This window comes from Ictidomys tridecemlineatus, chromosome 4 (genome assembly GCF_052094955.1).
Source record: "Ictidomys tridecemlineatus isolate mIctTri1 chromosome 4, mIctTri1.hap1, whole genome shotgun sequence".
Taxonomy (NCBI): Eukaryota; Metazoa; Chordata; class Mammalia; order Rodentia; family Sciuridae; genus Ictidomys; species Ictidomys tridecemlineatus.
In genome coordinates this window covers 129,862,803-129,883,717 of record NC_135480.1, presented here as the reverse complement: position 1 = coordinate 129,883,717, position 20,915 = coordinate 129,862,803, and the positions used below count along the sequence as shown (strand labels likewise).

The following is a 20,915-nucleotide window of genomic DNA, read 5'->3' as shown; positions in this document are numbered from 1 at the left end:
AAGGGTGCTGCTATCTGCTCTGGCCTTAGCACTCCTGTATGTAGAAAAACCCTTTACTCTCTGCATTGAGGAAAAGAAAGAAATAGCACGAGGAGTACTCACTCAGACTCTAGGACCCTGGAAAAGGCCTATAGCCTACTTGTCTAAAAAGCTGGACCCAGTGGCTAGTGGATGGCCCCATTGCCTAAAAGCTATAGCAGCGGTGGCCCTACTAATCAAGGATGCTGATAAGTTAACTCTGGGACAGAAGCTAGCCATTATAGCCCCCCATACCCTAGAGAGCATCATCCGCCAGCCACCAGACAGATGGCTATCAAACTCTACAATAACACACTATCAGAGCCTTTTGCTCTACAAGGACAGAATAACGCTGGGACCCCGTGCCCCGATTAACCCGGCTACACTACTACCTGAACAATCACCAAGACCTATCACTCATGACTGTCAACACATACTGGCTGTATGTCCTCCTCTGAGAAGTGTCTGTTCAGATCCTTGGCCCATTTGTTGATTGGGTTATTTGTTATCTTATTGTCTAATTTTTTGAGTTCTTTGTATACTCTGGATATTAGGGCTCTATCTGAAGTGTGAGGAGTAAAAATTTGTTCCCAGGATGTAGGCTCCCTATTTACCTCTCTTATTGTTTCTCTTGCTGAGAAAAAACTTTTTGGTTTAAGTAAGTCCCATTTGTTGATTCTTGTTATTAACTCTTGTGCTATGGGTGTCCTATTAAGGAATTTGGAGCCCGACCCCACAATATGTAGATCGGAGCCAACTTTTTCTTCTATCAGACGCAGAGTCTCTGATTTGATATCAAGCTCCTTGATCCATTTAGAGTTAACTTTTGTGCATGGCAAGAGGAAGGGATTCAGTTTCATTTTTTTGCATATGGATTTCCAGTTTTCCCAACACCATTTGTTGAAGATGCTATCCTTCCTCCATTGCATGCTTTTAGCCCCTTTATCAAATATAAGATAGTTGTAACTTTGTGGATTAGTCTCTGTGTCCTCTATTCTATACCATTGGTCCACTCGCCTGTTTTGGTACCAGTACCATGCTGTTTTTGTCACTATTGCTCTGTAATATAGTTTGAAATCTGGTATCGCTATACCGCCTGATTCACACTTCCTGTTTAAAATTGCTTTTGCTATTCTGGGTCTTTTATTTTTCCATATGAATTTCATGATTGCTTTATCTATTTCTACAAGAAATGCCATTGGGATTTTGATTGGCATTGCATTAAACCTATAGAGAACTTTTGGTAATATCGCCATTTTGATAATGTTAGTTCTGCCTATCCATGAACAGGGTATATTTTTCCATCTTCTAAGATCTTCTTCTACTTCTCTTTTTAGGGTTCTGTAGTTTTCATTGTATAAATCTTTCACCTCTTTTGTTAGGTTGATTCCCAAGTATTTTACATGAAAAAATGCTCACCATCTCTAGCAGTCAGAGAAATGCAAATCAAAACCACCCTAAGATACCATCTCACTCCAGTAAGCTTAGTAGCCACTATGAAGTCAAACAACAACAAGTGCTGGCGAGGATGTGGAGAAAAGGGTACTCTTGTACATTGCTGGTGGGACTGCAAATTGGTGGGGCCAATTTGGAAAGCAGTTTGGAGATTCCTGGGAAAGCTGGGAATGGAACCACCATTTGACCCTGCTATTGCCCTTCTCGGACTATTCCCTGAAGACCTTAAAAGAGCATGCTACAGGGATGCTGCCACATCGATGTTCATAGCAGCACAATTCACAATAGCTAGACTGTGGAACCAACCCAGATGCCCTTCAATAGATGAATGGATAAAAAAAAAATGTGGCATCTATACACAATGGAGTACTATGCAGCAATAAAAAATGACAAAATCATAGAATTTGCAGGGAAATTGATGGCACTAGAGCAGATTATGCTTAGTGAAGCTAGTCAATCCCTAAAAAACAAATACCAAATGTCTTCTTTGATATAATGAGAGCAACTATGAACAGAGCAGGGAGGAAGAGCAGGAAGAAAAGATTAACATTAAACAGAGACATGAGATGGGAGGGAAAGGAAGAGTAAAGGGAAATTGCATGGAAATGAAGGGAGACCCTCATTGCTATACAAAATTACATATAAGAGGTTGTGAGGGGAATGGGAAAATAAACAAGGAGAGTAATGAATTACAGTAGATGGGGTAGAGAGAGAAGATGGGAGGGGAGGGGAGGGGGGATAGTAGGGGATAGGAAAGGTAGCAGAATACAACAATTACTAATTGGGCATTATGTAAAATTGTGGATGTGTAACCGACGTGATTCTGCAATCTGCATTAGGGGTAAAATTGGGAGTTCATAACCCACTTCAATCTAATGTATGAAATATGATATGTCAAGAGCTTTGTAATGTTGTGAACAACCAATAAAAAAATACTGGCAGGAGAAACTAGTATATGATGGGATTTAAAGGATCAGCCACTGCCCCACCCTGAGGTCATATGGTTCACTGATGGCAGCAGCTTCCTCCAGGACGGTAAACGGTGGGCTGGGGCAGCAATAGTTAGCAGAACTAAAGTCATCTGGTCCTCTAGCCTCCAAGAGGAAACATCGGCTCAAAAGGCAGAGCTGATCGCCCTCACGAAGGCATTAGAGCTATCTGCAGGCAAAAAGGCCACCATATACACAGATAGCCACTATGCCTTCACTACCGCTCATATGCCCCGGGCTATCTACCAGCAAAGGGGACTATTAACCTCTGCAGGAAAAGAAATAAAAAACAGAGATCCTCTGCCTCCTCTCAGCAGTGCAAAGCCCTAGGGAACTAGCTATAGTGCACTGTCCAGGACACCAGAAAGGAAACAATCCCATAGCAGTCAGGAACAGGAGGGCGGGTGAAGAGGCTAAATTGGCAGCCATAAACGGAGTAAACATGTTAACACTTTCCACATGGGGGAACATAAGTCAGGAGATTTAACTATGTCGGAGCACCCCGACAACATCTAAGGACACTGACAATGAACTCCTCGACTTCACCTAGCACAGCCTGCAATTTCAGAAAGCCCTACACTACGTTAAAAATGTACATCAACTCACTCACCTTGGTTCAAAGAAACTGCAGGCATTCCTGAATGATCAAGAACAGAGTTTTCCACTAACCGACTCACAGCAAAAGGAAATAGTTGAATGGGTAACAAAAGCCTGTCGGGTCTGTCAATTGGTTAATGCTTACCCTTCCAAGCTTCCTGCAGGAAAGCACCTAGGAGGAACCAGACCAGGACAATTCTGGGAAATGGACTTTACTGAAATTAAGCCAGCAAGGTATGGACTTAAATATCTCCTAGTCTTTGTAGACTCATTTTCAGGATGGATTAAAGCCTTCCCCACAAAAAAAATGGCACAAATGGTGGTCAAGAAGATCCTGGAAGATATTTTTCCAAGATTCGGCCTGCCTAAGGTAATAGGGTCTAATAATGGAGCAGCGTTCATGGCCCAGGTAAGTCAGGGGTTAGCCAGGACCCTGGGGATTAATTAAAAGTTACATTGTGCTTATAGACCCCAGAGCTCAGGACAGGTAGAAAGAATGAATAGGACCATTAAAGAGACCTTAATAAAATTAAGCTTGGAGACCAGCATAAAAGATTGGACTATGCTCCTGCCTTATGCACTGTTTTGTGCAAGAAATACTCCCTCTGTTTCTTTGTGTAACCTCACCCCCTATGAAATTCTCCCTAACCCCAACTCTAAGACCTAACAATTCCTTTCACAGCACCTTGCTTGACAGACTTAAAGCTCTTGAAAGAACCCAGTGATACCTGTGGAAACAGCTGGCCACTGCCTACCAACCTGGGGACAAAGGGACTCCACACCGATATCAAGTGGGAGACTTTGTCTACAAAGACGACATCAGGTGTCATCCCTAGGACCCTGCTGGAAAGAACCATACCAGGTGCTACTTATAACACCTATAGCGGTAAAGGTAGATGGAATAATCATTTCCTGGATCCATGCCTCTCATCTCAAGCCTGCACCCTGTCTAGACTCTGGCTGGAAATTGGAAAAGACTGGTAACCCTCTCAAATTGCATATTTGCCATGTGGATAGGGCTATGGACTCTCCCCTTGACCACCAGTAGTCCTAACCCTCATCAGCCCGTTCAGCAACAATGGCTGATCACAAATCCTACTGGACAAGAAATATGGTCTATCTCGCATACAGCCCCCTTAGGGACCTGGTGGCCATCTCTCCACCCAGGCATTTGTCAGCTGGCTATAGGTCTTTCCTATTGGGATATCCCTGATGAAGTGGATCCCACTAAAATTCCATTGAATCCCTTCCGTACCATAGATAATGGAAACAGACATTATGGATGTAGAGACTCGCAAGCCAGATGTAGGTTGGCTAGCCTGGATTACTATGTTTGCCCGGTGGACTATCGAAGCCATAAACAGTCACAGCTGTGTGGGGAAAAGCCTACTTCTTCTGTAAGTCATGGGGATGTGAGCATACAGGGGCTGCCTAATGAAACCCAAACTCCTCATCAAATTCAGTACACAGCATTGGCCATATTTCCAATTAGATAACCAAAACCGGTGGCCCCCAGAAGGGTCTCTAGATCCTAAAATAATTCTGAGTGACCTTTTTAACCTCTGCAAGTGCTCAAAAGGTTGGAAGGAGATTTCCCTATGAGGAGGCCTTTTTCCTCCTTCGCTCACATCTAAACTATGCTTCTCCAATAGATCCTCACCCTCAGCCTTCTGCTCCAGACTCTCTGCTGTCACTCCCACCTCAGAAACCTGATTTCTCCCCTTCAATTACTAGATCAAAAACCAAAACCTCTGCCGGTTCTCAGACCATTGCCCCCTTGCTGAGGTAGCAGGTACTGAGGTACCCCTCCACCCACTCACTCCTCTCTTCTCCTGTCAGTGCCCACACTGGGTCCCACCAGGTCCTCTTACCAGCTAACCCAAAGCTCAAATGAGCTGAAGAGGGCCCTCAGACCTCTACCCAAGATGTAATAAAAATGACCTTTAAAGTTGCTTTGTCATCACTGAAAACAGGTTACTAAGAATTTAAAGTCCCTCATAGGCTTTTTGGGATACTCACTCCCGTCTTCCCCTCTGCTCTACCTGTTCTACTACTCAAGTTTTTGTTGCTAGGAAAATCCCAAACCCCTTTCCCATTATTCTTTTACATCTCTCCTTCCTCATTCTCAGATCCACGGAGCTGCTCTCAGCCCCACATTCCCCGTCTTCCCCCTCTGTACCAGGCCCACAGAAAAGTCTTAACTGACCTTCTCCAGAAGTCTTCACCATGGCTGACTTCAGGACTTTCAGCAAAAGAGTCCCTATAAAAGAGTTCATTATAGATAAACTTCCTCTTTTCATGTTGCCCTGTTTTACTTGGCCACTGGCTGGAAAAATCATCACTCCTAAACTAGACACCCCATTACTAGTTTTTCACAAAATATGTAAACAAGGCCTCTGGCCTTGAGGTGGGGCTTCACAGGGATGGCTACATTTCTAAGATAAAGAAGTTACTAACAGGGCTCTATGGTAACAGCTGGCAGGCGGAGAAAAAAGAAAAGGAAGAAAAAGTTCCCCCCCTCCCAGGTGTCCTTGAAAAGTTAACTTGCCCAGGACAGAGGGAAAAAAAGAAATGAAAACTGCTTTTTATAAACTTCTGCAGACTATGTACTTCTGAGTCCCTTCCCTTACATGTTGGGTACAAAATTCTGAAACTAGCTACACTTGGGGTTCAGGGGATTAATTGATTACAACAGAAACAATGCCCTCTGAATCCGGTTGCAACCAAATAGGACTGTTTCCCTGTCTTCGGAACTATCTTAGGTGCCTTGCCGTGTCTATCCTTACAACAGTATAATTCTATATACTAAAACATTGTTTATGTTTTCATAAAATGGTCAACAGATGTACTTAATTATGTAATGGTGCAGATGTTTCCCAGAGTGCTCTATCATGATGAAGGTTCATTTGAAGATCAAATAGGGGGCCATACAACCTGGTTTAGCCAGGAACCTGTATCCCTCACTTTAGCCATACTATTAGGAATAGGAGTTGCTGCAGGGGTGGGCACAAGAACCACTGCCCTGGTCCATGGGACACAACAAATGACCCAATTAGAAGCAGCAATAGACCAAAACTTAAAGATATTAGAAACCTCCATCACAGCTTTGCAGGAATCTTTAACCTCTCTCTCTGAAGTTGTTTTAAAGAACAGGGAAGGGTTAGACATCCCCTTCATGAAATAAGAGGGCCTTTGTGCTGCATTGAGGGAAGAATGTTGTTTTTATGCCGACCATACTGGAGTTGTAAAAGAATCTATGAGTAAATTAAGAAGACGACTTGAAGAGCATCAGCGAGAGAGAGAGGCCCAAAAAGGGTGGTATGAGTCTTGGTTCACACAGTCCCCCTGGTTAACTACGCTTTTATCAGCCCTGGCCGGTCCATTAATAATCCTCATATTATTGCTAATTGTATAACCATGTTTGCTCAACCGTGTAGTTTCCTTTCTCCAAGCTCAAATTGGACAAGTCAAACTTATGGTAATCAGACAACAATATACCCCACTAGCAGACATAGAATGTGACACTCCCCAATGATTACTTTTATGATTAAAAGTAGCCAGAAGAAAAGTGGGGAATGAAAGGTTAATAATCTTGAGAACTGTTTGCTAATCTTGTTCCCAGAATGTGCTGTCTTCAACTACCAAACTGCAGAATGCACTCCCTCACTTGGTTGCAGGCAAACCGCCCACTCGTCCTGACCCATCAATGAACTTCCCTCCCTGCCCTCTCCAAGGAAATTATATAAGCTCTGCTTAAGCTGTTCTCAGAGCTCTCTATGCTCTATTCAAGTGAACTCTTGAGTCCCAGCATGCTGGACCCCCAATAAACCCCTTACTGTTGCATGAGACAGTCTCTTGGTGGTCTCTTCCTCTGACGCTCGCCCAACCTTTACATATCCAACCCTTTCCTTTTCACGTGATGAAGGCTTTTCAGTATTAACAGCCCCCTTCTTTGCTTGTCTTCAGCTTCCACAGCTTCTTCTGGACTCTACCTAACAGAAGGTCTTCATCAAGCCTGTCTCCTCTTATCTACCTTCCCTTGACTAAAGGAGGTATCTCTATTTAGAAAAATCTCCACATAGCCTAGCATCTCTAGTATTATTGCTTGTTTGTTTACAACAAACCTGGCCCTGACAATCCCTGAACTCCCAAGGATCACAAATATAAAAGCATTCTTTAAAATCTGAGCAAGATAAACTCCACCCCAAAACTTCTAGATAGAAAAGGAGCCATAAAATGCAACATTGGATATATTCTTAAAAGTTGTCATGTTAAGAAAAAAAAGAAGGGCTAAGAAAATGTTCCAGTTTAAAGAAGACCAAAGATACACAACAACTGAAGGAAATGTGACACTCTAGGCTGTATCTTATAATGGAGATTTAAAAAAATTATAGGCACAAGGTGTATTACTGGGAAAAAAAATTCACAAAAATGCAGTGCGAATAAGATTAATTCAAAATTTTTATGACTATGCTAAATTTAAAAAGGCAAAATTTAGTATATAAGAGAATATCTTTTTTTAATATTCACAATAAAATATATAAGGAGAAAAAGCATGATGAATGAAATGTATTCTGAAATATTCAGGAATAAATGTGTATTAATCTTGTGTGTATTTGTGTATATATGCGCATATGTATACATGCACACACATATATACATATAGAGAGGCAGTGAGAGAGGAAGGATCTGACAAATGTGTCAAAATGTTAACAGGTAGTTTTACTTTTTAAAGAATTTATTGAAACATATTCATATACCATAAAATTCACCCAATTCACGTGTATAATTCAGTGATTTTAAAAAAATATATTTTTAGTTGTAGTTGGACACAATGCCTTTATTTATTTATTGTTATGTGGTGCTGAGGATAGAAACCAGTGCCTCGAACATGCTAAGCCAGCACTCTACCGCTGAGCCAAAACCCTAGCCCCTAATTCAGTGATTTCTAGTGTATTCAGAGTTGTGAATTGTTGCTGGAATCAATTTTAAAATGCTTTTGTGACTTCAAAAAGAAACCATGGATTCTAGATTTCACACTGATCAGCCTTCATCCCTCAGCCTTAAGCAATCACTAGTCTACTTTCTGTTTCTAATTAAAATTCCCTATTTCATTTCATAAGAATAGAATCAGGTAATATGTGGTCACTTGCCACTGACTTCTTTCACTTAGTATAATTCCAAAGTTTATCCATGTTGTAGCATGTATCAATGTTTTATTCCTTTCTTATGGCTAAATAATATTTCATTTGCATAGATATACCACATTTGTTTATCCATTCACTAGTTGATGGGCATGTGGGTTGTTACCATCCTGGGCTATTGTGATAATGCAGCTATAAATATTCATGCATAAATTTCTGTATTTTTATTTCTCTTAGGTATATACCTAGAAAAGTTATCACTGGGTCCTATGGTAACTCTACATGTGAAATTTTAAGGAATTTCCAGAATGTTTTATAAAACAACTGTACCATTTTACATTTTAACCAGCAGAGTATGAAACTTCCATCAATTTCTCCATTTTTTCCCCAGAGGTATTTATCTGACTTGTTGATGCTTACCATCCTAATAAGTGCAAAATGTTATCTCAGTGTGTTTCATTTTTGTTTTCTTGATGACTCATGATGTCAAGCACTTTTTTTAGATAAAAAGGAATGAGAGGGAATTTATGGCTAGAAAAAATTGTTTTCTTCTAAATATTTGAAAACATTGACATGGAACTTTCAAGCATTTATCAGCATGGACAGATTTCTATTTCTTTAGATTTAATTAAGGTTACCATATGATTAAGGCACTGCAATATTGTGTGCTGAATTTGCAAAGACTACTTCTTGTACTGTCTGTGTTAAGGGGTGGAACTCAGGTAAATGGCTCCTCATAATTGTGTAAATGATAGAGCAGAACTCATTGCCAAAGCCAAAATGGCTCAATGTTTTTAGTCACTAGTTCCATGGTCCACTGTTGTAGATAAATATGTTCCTCACATAAAATATCAAAGGATTATGAGTGTATTAACATATAATACCATATCATCTAAGAATGATAAGATATTTTAATGAATTTTGGAATTTTAATCAAGAAGAGGATACCTCACTCATGTCAAATGATAATTGCTGAGGGAGTGTACACAGACAGTTGTATTGTTCTATATGTGCCTAAATATGTTTAAAATTTTTTTGTAATGAAAAGCTTTGAAAAGTGAAAGATGTTGACTGATTCATGAGGAGAGAGAGGGACCAATAAGGATAACTGACCAAAGGATATTTGTCCTTGAAGACTACAGTTTAGCTATCTCTCCATAAAAACATTTCAGGAAGTCTCATTCCTTTAAAGATGGTACCTTGGAAAGAAAATTTTCAAGAAATTTTTTTTAAAAATATTTTTATTAGTTATAGATGGACACATGCCTTTTTGTAATCTGTTTATTTTTTACGTGGTGCTGAGAATAGAACCCAGCGCCTCACACATGCTAGGCAAGTGCTCTACCACTGAGCGCCACCCGAGACCAGAAAGAAAATTCTTTCTATATAACAGGAAGAAGGAAGGAAAGGAGGGAAATTTTTCGAAGGTTTTATTAATAATGTAACATTCCCATATGATGACTTCAAGTTTTTCTATGAATGGTGAATCAGTAAAGATGGCCTCATTTCAAAAAAAGTATAAGTTTTTTGTCATAGATGTGAGCAGCATGGGAGAGAGGGGGTGGACTAAAGAATCAGTAACGTAAGTTCAAGGAGTTTACTCATTAAGAGCAAGAACAGGATAACTGTGGAATGACTGCATAAATGATGGTACTGATCACAACTTCCTTATAATGCCAGTACACTTGATTGTGAGGTTTAATTGAACAGTGATCAGTTACATATGGAATATGTTTCTGAAGAAGGCAGATTTCTCCAGACAGGAAGATAAAAAGGATTAGATGAGCCAGTTTGGAATGGGACTTTTGAATGTTGGTTGCCTTAGATACCTTGAGATCTACTTGAAGAGGGAGAAAATGAAGACAAGAGCTTGGTGGATAAAATAGTAAGTGTAAAATTTAATGTGTTGGAATTGGAAAACAATGACAAATTGAGGGCATATGCTGGAAGTATAGGGGGGTGAGGTCAAAGGGTGGAAATTCAGGCTGTCTATATTACACCACATAGCAGATTTTAAGAACTGAACTGAATGGGGGTAAAGGACCTAACATAAGACAATAGAGACATTGAGAGACCAAGTTATTGGCTGCTGGCTCCTTGATACTCCACCTTCTGGCCATCCAAGGAATTCTACATAATGTACATTCTTTCCACAACCCTATGATTTGGACACTGAAGGGTCAATGGCATAATTCTAGATGAGATAGGATGGTAGAGTGAAGGGCTTTAGTAGACATGTTTTGTTTTTATTTTCACACCCAGCATGCATGAATTTTCTGGAGAAATTACCTCAGATTCCCTTTAGGAAACACCCTAAAATTGAACAACAAGGGAAGTTTCCTTCCTCCAGTAAACTACTTTAAATCTAGGTATTGACACAATCTTGAGCAATAAAAATATTACATGGAGGATCATAGTGAGCCCCTAAATAGCTATAATACTAGTGAATAATCTAGGACTCACCAGTGGATCAGGAACTGCAGGTGACCTGGGAAGATTTACCAAACTCCATCAAACTAATGAAGGTCAAAGGGGGCACCACTGTCCTAATAGGTGACCTGTACACACTAAGGTTTAGATCTTGCATGTTGTCAACAAGCAACAGTGAAAGGAAGGGACCAAGTGCACCTTCCCCAAAGTGAGGAATGACATGCTTGACATCAGCCCTACAGATACTTTCTGTTCAAAAAACAGCCCTATATACATTTTTGCCTGTGAGCTCTGCAGTCCCCTAAAGAACCTCAGGGAAGTGCGACGGGATAACACTGGAAAATGGAGGAAGATGACAGGGCAGGATGTGGGGATAAAGAGGCATGAACTCCTCTTGCACCAACAAAGTCATTCTGACTGGCTGGGTCATGTGGGCAAAGTAAAAAGAGTCTCCCAATGAGCAGCTCCATGGTCTGAAAGGGCAGGGAAAAGCCCAATGAGCATCACCACAGAGGAGCCAATCAGCTGGCAGCTGGAAGTTTGCTGAGCCACGGTGAACCAATCAGCTGGAAGTTTGCTGGGGCCCCTTTGGCTGTGGCTCTCAACACACCCCCTCCTGCACTCCCTCTGAAAATCTTAATTAAGCTTCTCCAGAGACTCTCAAAAATTCTGCTTGGCATAATTGTTCTTAGACTATCAGCAAGAATTTCTACAACAGTGTCTTCAGGTAGGAGATGTTTGCTGAAGCAGAGTGAGACAAAGGACTAACACCCAAGGCATTCACAGAGGTTTTTGCATTTCAAAGAACAGTGGAGAAACCTTTGAAAACCACCTGGTGAAGAAAAGGGGAGAAAAACTCTCCCTTTCCCAGACACTGATTTTCACAGAGAATGTCCTTGACCTGAATTGGGTGCCCAGAACAGTGAAAAAGCTGCTTTTATGTGAATTTCTACCAATTGTGAGCGTCTGAGCTTCTCCCCTACAGTGGATATAAAGTTCTGAAACTTTCTGAACTTAGGGTTCAGAGGGTTATTTGATGGAGGCAAAAGCCCCCATTTTGAATCTGGCTGCCACCAAAAAACCTGCTTCCTGCTATTCCTCAGTGTCCAGATTCATCTGTCCCTACAACAGTAACAGTATGCTTCTGAAACACATTAACATGCCCACATGACAGGTTCGAAAGCAGCACCTCCCCTCTTTCCAGATTATTTTTATTGACACATTGTACACACATGGAGTATAACATTCTGTGATGCTCATTGAGCTGTTTCCCCACCCTTTCAGACTGCCAGCTGATGATTGGCTCACAGCGGCCCCAGCAACATCTAGCTGATTGGCTCCTTTGCAGTGATACTCATTGGGCTGTTTCCCTGCCCTTTCAGACCACCGAGCTGCTCATTGGAAGACTTCTTTGGCTCCGCCTACACGACTCAGCCAATCGGCCTCAAGAGCAGGAGGATTGTGGAAGTGGGAGAGGCTTGTGGGAAGCCGGTGGTGGCAGTTGGGCTCTGAGGGTTTTTCCTGAGAAGCTGTTTTTTTGGTCTGTGTGGTTCTAAAAATAAAGTTTGTTTCTTTTGACAAGTGGCTCCTGAATTGTGCCCAGCCAGACTGCAGCATTTGGTGGCCCATACGTAGGATCTTGTGGTTGAACATGATGTGGAGATTCACTGGTCGTGTTCCTCCCAGTCTCTCTGCCAGCTGGCCTTGCATCCACTGTAGCAATGCCCCCAGAAGAGGTTCACCAATGGTGACAAGTCTGGTCAGTGACAACTTAAAAAATGACTAAGCCACTCCATTTTAAAAAAATAGGTATGTCTTCGATTCTTTTTTCTGGTGTGCAAGCCTTATCTGTGTTACTGCCAAATCCATGAGGGGAGAAGGTGTGGGCTGCAAGACAATACCATTAAGGCTAAACTAAGAGGTTGGAAACAGCCACCTCCACCAATTTCACAAGGAAGGGGATTCAGGAACAGGTCTTAGCTCTTCAACATCAGCTCTGGGGAACTTGTCACCTTACAGAAGCCAATGAAGGCAAAAAATAAGAGCTTAACTTTTCCAAAAGCACAACCGATAGGTTACTAAAACCCATGCACCTAACACAGTACACAGAAAACACACAACTCTTGTAAGAAAATTTATTAGGAACAATCAGGAATCTCCATCAGGAATAATCATTAGGAGAAAGGAAATTTTCCTCTGTGAAAACGTTGGATAAGAATTTTCTCTTTAAATAGTAGGGAAAGATCTCCCAACACAGTGACTTCAGAAGGTGCACAGGCAGGCACAGGCACCTGACCCACTTGATACCCACAAATGAGACTTGGATGAGACTTGGGATCCCTGTGGGGCATGCATGGGAATTGCTTTTGGGGATTCTCTGTTCAAGTCTCTAATCTCTTTATTCCTTTTAAGACAGCTCTGGCCAGCAAGGCCTGATTCTTGGCTACAGGACTTGACCCTTGTTACTTTAGAACAAGGAGCCTTGTAATTGAAAGGATGCACCTGGACAGACTCAGCCTGGACCTGAAGTCCTGCCTTGGGCTGAGTTTTCCCAGACTTCTTGGGGAGACAAATGTGGCTCTTGGGGGAAGGTGACATTGATTCCATGTATCTCCCTCAGGACCTTTTCACTGTCTCATGATACTGGGGTTGTCAGTATTCCCAGTAAAGGAAGCTCTCCTTTGGACTAGGCCTCTGCCCTGCACAGGTGATGATGGGGAGCTGCCCTTTTCCAGGAAACCTTCTTGCCTTTTTCATTTTATATTAGGATAAAGCCATTGAAAAAAAGTTCTTCATCTGGTTTCTGAGGCTTTCAACAGGAGCTGGTCCCTTCAGTGACTGGGCTGAGCAGGACTTGCTCCTAAGTCTCTGCTCTAATGTACTGTCTTGATGGTGGTGGCTCCTCCTTCTGGGTTGGCATGTGCCCAACCCTGCATCCCCTCCACCAAGCTCATGTGTTTTGGGTCCTGGAGGGGTCATTCTCTTATCGGTTGCAGGGCAGTTCTTATGTTGGTCTTTGTGGAAGTCAAGCTTAGGGACCCAGGGTCCCTGCCCATACTTCATGCTAGTCTGACTGTGTGTTGTCCAGGTGGACATTCAGGACCTGGGAAACTGCCATGTTCTTGCATGCAGCACACTGGTCATGTTTAAGGAAGTCAAGCTATTTGAAACAAGGGGTATGCCATTGCTATGGCCTTGTTTCTGGCTAGGTTCCCCCTTCTTTATTTTAGCTCTTAACTCAACCAAACAATGGATTGTTAAGGTGTGACAATCCAGGGTCTCTCACAGCTGACATTTTTGGGGAATTTTCAGGAGTATAGACATCTGACACTGGGGACTTTTCTGGCTTTATGGTTGTCAAGACAGTGGGAGGTTGTGACTGACAAGCATAGACCTCCTGTGCCTTCAGAGTCTCCCTGGATTTCTCAAATATCTTGGACATGGAAGAACTTCCCCAGGGCATCCTATTGCCCTGAGGCCTTGCTATGCTGTAGCTGGAACTCAATCTCTAAGGTATTTCCTGAGGTCGAACCCAAGCATGCCTCATGGGCAGCTTTGGTCTGCATCTATTGGCTGCTACAGGTGATTTCTGATAAGCTTTTCCTATGATGCTCTGTGCCTAAGGCAGAACAAATGGTTTGCTATCCTTTATTCTGTGAAGATCCTCTACATGCTCATACTTGATCTCAAAGACTGTTTGTGTCAGGATCGCCTGTTCTTTCTTGACCACGATTGAGGTGGCAAGGAGAGGACGATCTAGATTTTGAGTTGCATTTTTGGTTTTCTCTTTGTCTCTATGAAAAGCATTAGATCTTCCTCCATGGGTCTTGGACATGCTCTGTTTAGAATCCACCCCAGAAATGCAGGTGGCAGAAAAAGAAAACTTAGAGTGAGAAAAGGAGTGATAAAAGGAGTGATATGAATCTTTTTCATTAAAGATCTCTAGGGATTCCTGAACCCTGTTGGGAAGGCCATATATCAACCTCTTATGAAACAGTGTAATGTGGTCTTCCATAATCCTCTTCTTGCCAGCATCGAGGAAGGTAATAGCCTGGGTAGAATTGACAGAGCTGTCCATCCTGGTTGGTGCCAAAGGTTTGTGAATTGTTTGTCTGGTGGATTTCTCACTTACAGGCCAACTTGATAGAATGCCATGATCTATGCACAGTGTCAGGTATCTGACCTTATTGATTTACTGAAACTTCTTGCTCAGGTGGGAGTTAAAAGAACTTTCAAGTTGTTTCTGAAGTGGATTCACCATTGAGGTACTTGGATTTCCACCTGATGGACTCTGCAAGTGACATTCTAGGTCCTTCCTTGAGGGAGACGCCTAAACATTATCTCAGTCACTCAGCACATGATGATTTTGCTTAATATTGGCACTCTCTCTCTTTGCCTTCCTCACTCCCATCTTTATAGAGGAAGCATTCCTGAGTTCAGTTCATGGAGGTTTCTGGGTTGGCTCAAGCCCCCCTTATTTATATCTTTGATGTTCTGACTCTTATCCAAAGACTTTCTTGAGAGCCCATGACTGCTCTTTGACTCAGAGGTCTCAGGAATTTTTTCTAGAGGACACATCAGTGACAGGGATGCATAGTCTCTGCAGGGCAGGCCCCACAAGTGTTGCATATGCCTCTTTTGAAGGTGGTGGTCTAGTTTCTTCTGAACATCATCTGAGAGGGGATAATTTCCAGAAAGGATGGAGATTGCAGCATGAGCTTTGGAAGATGGGTTAACCAACGCAATGTTGGGACCTGGAGGACAAAAGTCCTCCTGGGATTTGTGGACCACAGAGGGTAAACCCCACAGACTTTCCTATGTTTTTTGTATCACATTGTATTCCAGGTAATGAATTTCAGATGGTACCAGAGATAGTGCCTCATTCTGGGGTCCAAGATCACGCACTCCACAGATCCTAACCTGGTTTTTAAAAGGTGACAGAATTAGGAGTGAGGATTGAGGCTGAAGCTGGGTCTGGGCATGTTGAGGAGAGAGATGTTGGGGCTGAGGTTGGGAAGAGGTCCTGGGCAAAGGATGAGGTTGGCTCGCAGGCAAGAACACAGGTGGGTATAGAGCAGGACTGGGGATTTGTGGGCTGTGGAGTCACTGGATGCTGTATTGAAGCAGACAAAGGCTGAGGAATAATCACCTGAAGCTGGTACACTAGGGCTCAGGGACTTGGGGTGTAGTGATGGGACACCATAGAAAAGCTTGGTGTAGTTTTTCTGTAAATGGTCCTCAAACCTCTTAGGATAAGGGGACTGCTGATCCACCTGTGGTTCCTCTGATTTGCCATTTTCATTCCATGAAAAAAGAGAGATGGCCGAGTCCTGCTGATCAGCAACTGACTCTGACCTTTTCCCTGAAGAAAATCTTTGGTAATTTGGCTGATGTTGTTTTGGAAAAGATTCTGCTTTCTTTTCCTTTTCTTTCCACTTGAGGACATCACCTCTCTTTTTGATTTGTCTCTCCAGGCATGTCAGGACAGTAGGGGGCAGAAACCAGATGTTACCAGTCTCCACACAATATGCTACAATGTCCCCCCCAGATAAGTTCTCAGAAGTGAGGGCAGGAAATTGCTGTTTTACACCATCTTTTGCCAAATTGGAAGACAGCACATTCTTGGCAGGGGCCTCTGACCTGGAATGGTCCATGCCTCCCACTAGAACAGAAGTGGACAAGCCAGCAGGACTGCTCACCACAGGCAGAGTGGCATCTTGTGGTAGAAGAGTGTCTACAGGCATAGTGGCATCTTGTGGTAGAAGAGTGTCTGTTTCCTGAGTGGGATGTGGAAACAAAGTGATGGGGGTGGTAAAGTGTCTTCTGTGGCCTTGGAGTCCAAGGGAGGAAGAGGCTCTGGTGGCAGAGAGTCACTCAATGGGGAAGGTGAGAGAAGGTCAGCTGAGGGCATGACCTTGTTAGGGGGAAGAGAGAATGAGGAAGGTGGAGAAAGCTTCAACAGAGAGGCTGGCAATAGTTCCCCTCCTGGGACTGAGGAGAGAGCAGGGAATTTGGAAGGTGATGATTTTCTCACATAACCTGTGGAATCCAAAGGTGTCTGAATACTTGCAACATCTTCCAAGGGTGCCAGAGATAGCAGATGACTGACCTCATTAAACATCTTACAGAGGTTGTCTAGACATAACAGTTGCTGCAAGTTGTCTCTATCCTGATTTTGGCCCAGGGGGCTGTAAGGGACACAAAGTACAAAGCTGTAACAAGGACCATACAGGAAAAGGAGGTCTGCAGTCCTGTGGGTGAAACCTCCTACCCCCTTCACATTACCCATATCCTTCACCTCACAACACACTCTTTAGCACTTCCCAAGGCCTTCAATCACATATCTGTTGCTAGGGCTCCCCCTCCCTGTGAGAAGGCCATGCTGTACTGAATCTCTGGGGAATGCATAGAACATGTGAGAAAGGGACTAGGAATGAAGGAAAAGAAATGAATAATCACCTTGTTATAACAGAAAACAGCTTCTTCAACTCCTGTGTTTCTCTCTGGCTCATTCTTGGACCTGGAAAACCAGGAGAGTGGGTTAAGTGGGTTATACATAAGGAATGTTTGTACACAGTGATCACACAGGGATCCCTTTATAGGAAAAGCTTATTAATATCCAGGTTGGAAACCCCCAAGAATTTTGAAGACAAAGTCCAACTGGAGCAATAATCATTAAGAATGCTTTTATGTGTGTGGCTTCAGTGATGAAGTTCTTCACTTAGTTAATCCCATTAGAGGCTCTGAACCATTAGGTATAAGCATTGAATTCAGCAATTTCCTCAGAGATGGGTCTGATCACCCAGGAAATAAAAGTACTTTGCACAATGTCAGGAAAAAAAGTTCTGACTTCAAAGCAACCTGTAGTCCTTCTTCAACCTCCCATAGTCACCTATTAAGCAGCACCCATTGCCCATGTCCATCACTACTTATTAGCAAGATGAGCACAGTAGGGACCCTGAGGATTGTGTAAGGTACCACTGTCTCTTCCCTGAGGCTCTGTTTCCTGAGAGAGACTGTGGCTTGATACTGACATCCTCAGAGGTCTTGGACCTGAGGCCTCATGGAAGGTAAATGAAGGGTCACCTTTAGAGTGTTCAGGTCAAATAAGAAGAAACACACCTTTGAATGTTTCGCTTCTTCTCTTCTTGAGTCTCTTCTTTTTCTGAGAACAAAAATCATTAAATCAGGGCCTGGGACTCACTTCATTTCTCCTTTTTCAATGAAACTCAGCTATATCTTCTCCACAATTATTATTACTCTACACTTAATTAATGGAGATTTCTTCCTTCTTTTAACTTTTTTAAGGTAATACAATATTTTAATTTTACTTGTGATCTCCACATTCTGACATTCTCAATCAGAAGTCCTCTGCTGAAGGAGATCATAGAATCTGGAGCCAACAGTCACATCTGCCTCCCTCACAGGACTCTATGTTCTGGGGACAGATCTCAGCCTCCAGGCTCTGTTCAGAGGCCTTCAGAAGTCAGCACTGCTGTCCTTATTAGGACATGTCACCTATCCTTTATCAAACATCCTTCATGTCCTCCCAACATGAAGGTTTGATGAAGATAGGTGATATGGGAATGGCACTCAGGATCAAGTGTCTGGAGAGACACTTCTTCTGAGAACCCACCATAAATAAAGATGTCAATCAGGACCAGATTACTTTTTGGCATTTTCTCCTGGAACCTTTCAACGAGACCCTAAAATTGTGAGCTTCAGTTGGAAATCTTAGTCCTCCCTGAGCCCCTGGCCCTGCCTGATCTCTTCCCCTAAAGAGTGAAGTTTTATCCTGTATTACTACTTCCCACCTCACATGTCTCTCTGATCCAACCCATTCCATTTACTAATGTGAGAAGGGAAATGGGAAGCCACAAAGGTAGCAGAATACAACAGTTACTAGTATGGCATTATGTAAAAATGTGGATGTGTAACCGATGTGATTCTGCAATCTGTATTTGGGGTAAAAATGGGAGTTTATAACCCACTTGAATCTAATGTATAAAATATGATATGTCAAGAGCTTTGTAATGTTTTGAACAACCAATAAAAAAAAATCTCAAACAAAACAAAACAATTGAAGCTGAAGGTAAAATAATAGAAAAAAGGGTACAAATAGGACATGTCAGAAACAAAACCATTAAATCTCAAGGAGCCGCTTCCCAGCCCAGAGTGTCCCCATTTACCAAATGATCCCAATGATGCTGAGTAGAAACACGAAACACCCCAATATCTCATCCCAGTATCTCCCTCTGCCAAATCAGAACCTCCATGGCAAGGATCTGGAATGTGGATTTAATCAGGGGCTGTTTTCACATTGAGGAGGTTAGCAAAAACAGCTCCTCCATTCCTTTTTCTCAGTATCCTACAATGGTAAAAAAGAATCTCTACCCTGCTTCTGGGTTTCCTGCCTGGGGACTTCCAAACAAGTAAAGGTGAAGAGCGGCCTCTATTCACCTAATTAGAAACGTCGCGGTTTTGTGAGTGTTCCTCTGGGGGGCAGTATTGTCCTTTGAAAAATTCATCCCATAACACTGTACCCCATGGTGTGGAATCTATTAATTTCTCCTCCAGCCTGGTTACCATAAACAGATCTAGAAAGCAGATCTTGCATGCAGGGATACGCAGCTCCTTAGGAGGAATGAGACAGTGCAGAGCCTAGAGCTTTACATGGAAGATGTTCTTTGCTCAAATTCCTCCTTTACATTAAGGATTAAGAACAAGGAATCCACTCTAGGAAGCCATCCTGGAGGATAATACATGTGTGCTGGATGACAGATTCCTCAGCCCTCAAAGCTTTATCCTTTATTGAGCCATCAGATGGGAATTCAGGATTGATGCAGACAACACTGACCCAGCTCAACTTTAGGCCCTGGCTGGACCAGTGGGAACAATTACCCACTAACTTCAAGAAGTAACATTTGGGTGAGGTGAGACTCATTTTAGCACTCATGGGAATCCTCCTAGTATAGTCTTCCCTGGCTGTGAAATAGGGACCTGTACATTTGTACAACTTCTGTTAGAGATTTGGGGGAGAATTATCTCAGTAGAGTAAGATTATATATGGTCCCTGGTCTTTATGCACTTACTCTATTTTATTTTAATATTCTCTTTATAGGTCTGTTTTCCGTGTTACTGTGTGCATGTATTAATAAGAACAGTTCTCTAATAATCTGGAATATACTTACTCAAATTCAAACTTTGAAATCCTGAATTATTAATAAAAGTAAGGAGGCTGAGATAGTTAGGGCCAAGTGAGCAGATCACAGTTTGTCCTTTGGCATAATAAAAGTTGTTTAACATAATATCTACAGTCAAATAAGTATGTAAAATACTTGGTTAAACAAACCATTTGTTCTTTTTATATATATGTGATAATAAGCATATTTTGACATACATACACAGAGTATTCTAATTAGGATCCCATTCTTGTGACTGTATATGATGTGGAGTTACCCTGGTGATGTATTCAAATACAAGAGTAGGAAAGTTATGTTAATGACAGTTAATTCTACTGTCCTTCCTATTCCCCTTTCTACTCCTCTCCCTTCATTCTCCTTTGTCTAATCCAATAGACTCATATTCTTCTATTCTTCCCCTTCCATCCTCTCATCCACATATCAGAGAGAATATTCAGCAGGTTTGGGGGGATTGTCTTATTTCACAAAATATAATAATCTCTAGTTCCATCAATTTACTCAAAAATGCCATAATTTCATTCTTCTATATGGCTGAATAATGTTCCATTGTGTGTATATATACCACATTTTCTTTATCCACTCATCTGTTGAGGGACATCTAGGTTGGTTCCATAGCTTGGCTATTGTGAACTGAGCTGCTATAAACATTGATGTGGCTGCATCACTGTAGTATCCTGATTTTAAATCCTTTGGGTATAGACTAGGGAGTAGGATAACTAGGTTCAAATGGTGGTTCCATTACAGGTTTTCCAAGGAATATCCATACTGCTTTCCATAGTTGTTGCACTGAGTAATCCATTTATTGATTCTTGATTTTATTTCTTTCACTTTAGGAGTCTAGTTGAGGAAGTCAGTTCCTAACCTGACAATGAAGATTTGGGCCTACATTTTTTTTTCTATTAGGTGCAGGATCTCTATTCTAATGTCTAAGTCTTTGATAAATGGGCTAAGGAACCCAAGTGAAACCTTCACAGAAGAAGAAATACAATCAAGCAAGAAATATATGAAAAATGTTCAACATCTCTAGTAATTAGAGAAATGCAAATCAAAACTACTCTTAAGATTCACCTCACTCCACA

At 42.0% G+C, this 20,915-nt stretch overlaps 1 protein-coding gene across 25 annotated transcripts in view; it reads right to left on the bottom strand.

Annotated features, from left to right (window-relative positions):
• Nucleotides 1-20,915, bottom strand: part of LOC120889783 (uncharacterized) — a 259,751-nt gene that overhangs the window by 172,880 nt on the left and 65,956 nt on the right. For 24 of the 25 annotated variants that reach the window (XR_013438033.1, XR_013438035.1, XR_013438039.1 and 21 more), the window contains 3 exons: nt 17,756-17,798; nt 17,093-17,153; nt 5,266-5,319 (listed from right to left, as the gene is read on the bottom strand). Coding sequence is in view for 2 of the 25 variants with exons in the window: in XM_078047431.1 (XP_077903557.1) it covers nt 5,266-5,287 (22 nt within the window). In the remaining 23 variants the exon portion in view is untranslated. Of the gene's footprint in view, nt 1-5,265; nt 5,740-17,092; nt 17,154-17,755; nt 17,799-20,915 lie in introns of those variants that run through there. The other variant, XM_078047428.1, reaches the window with a different exon arrangement.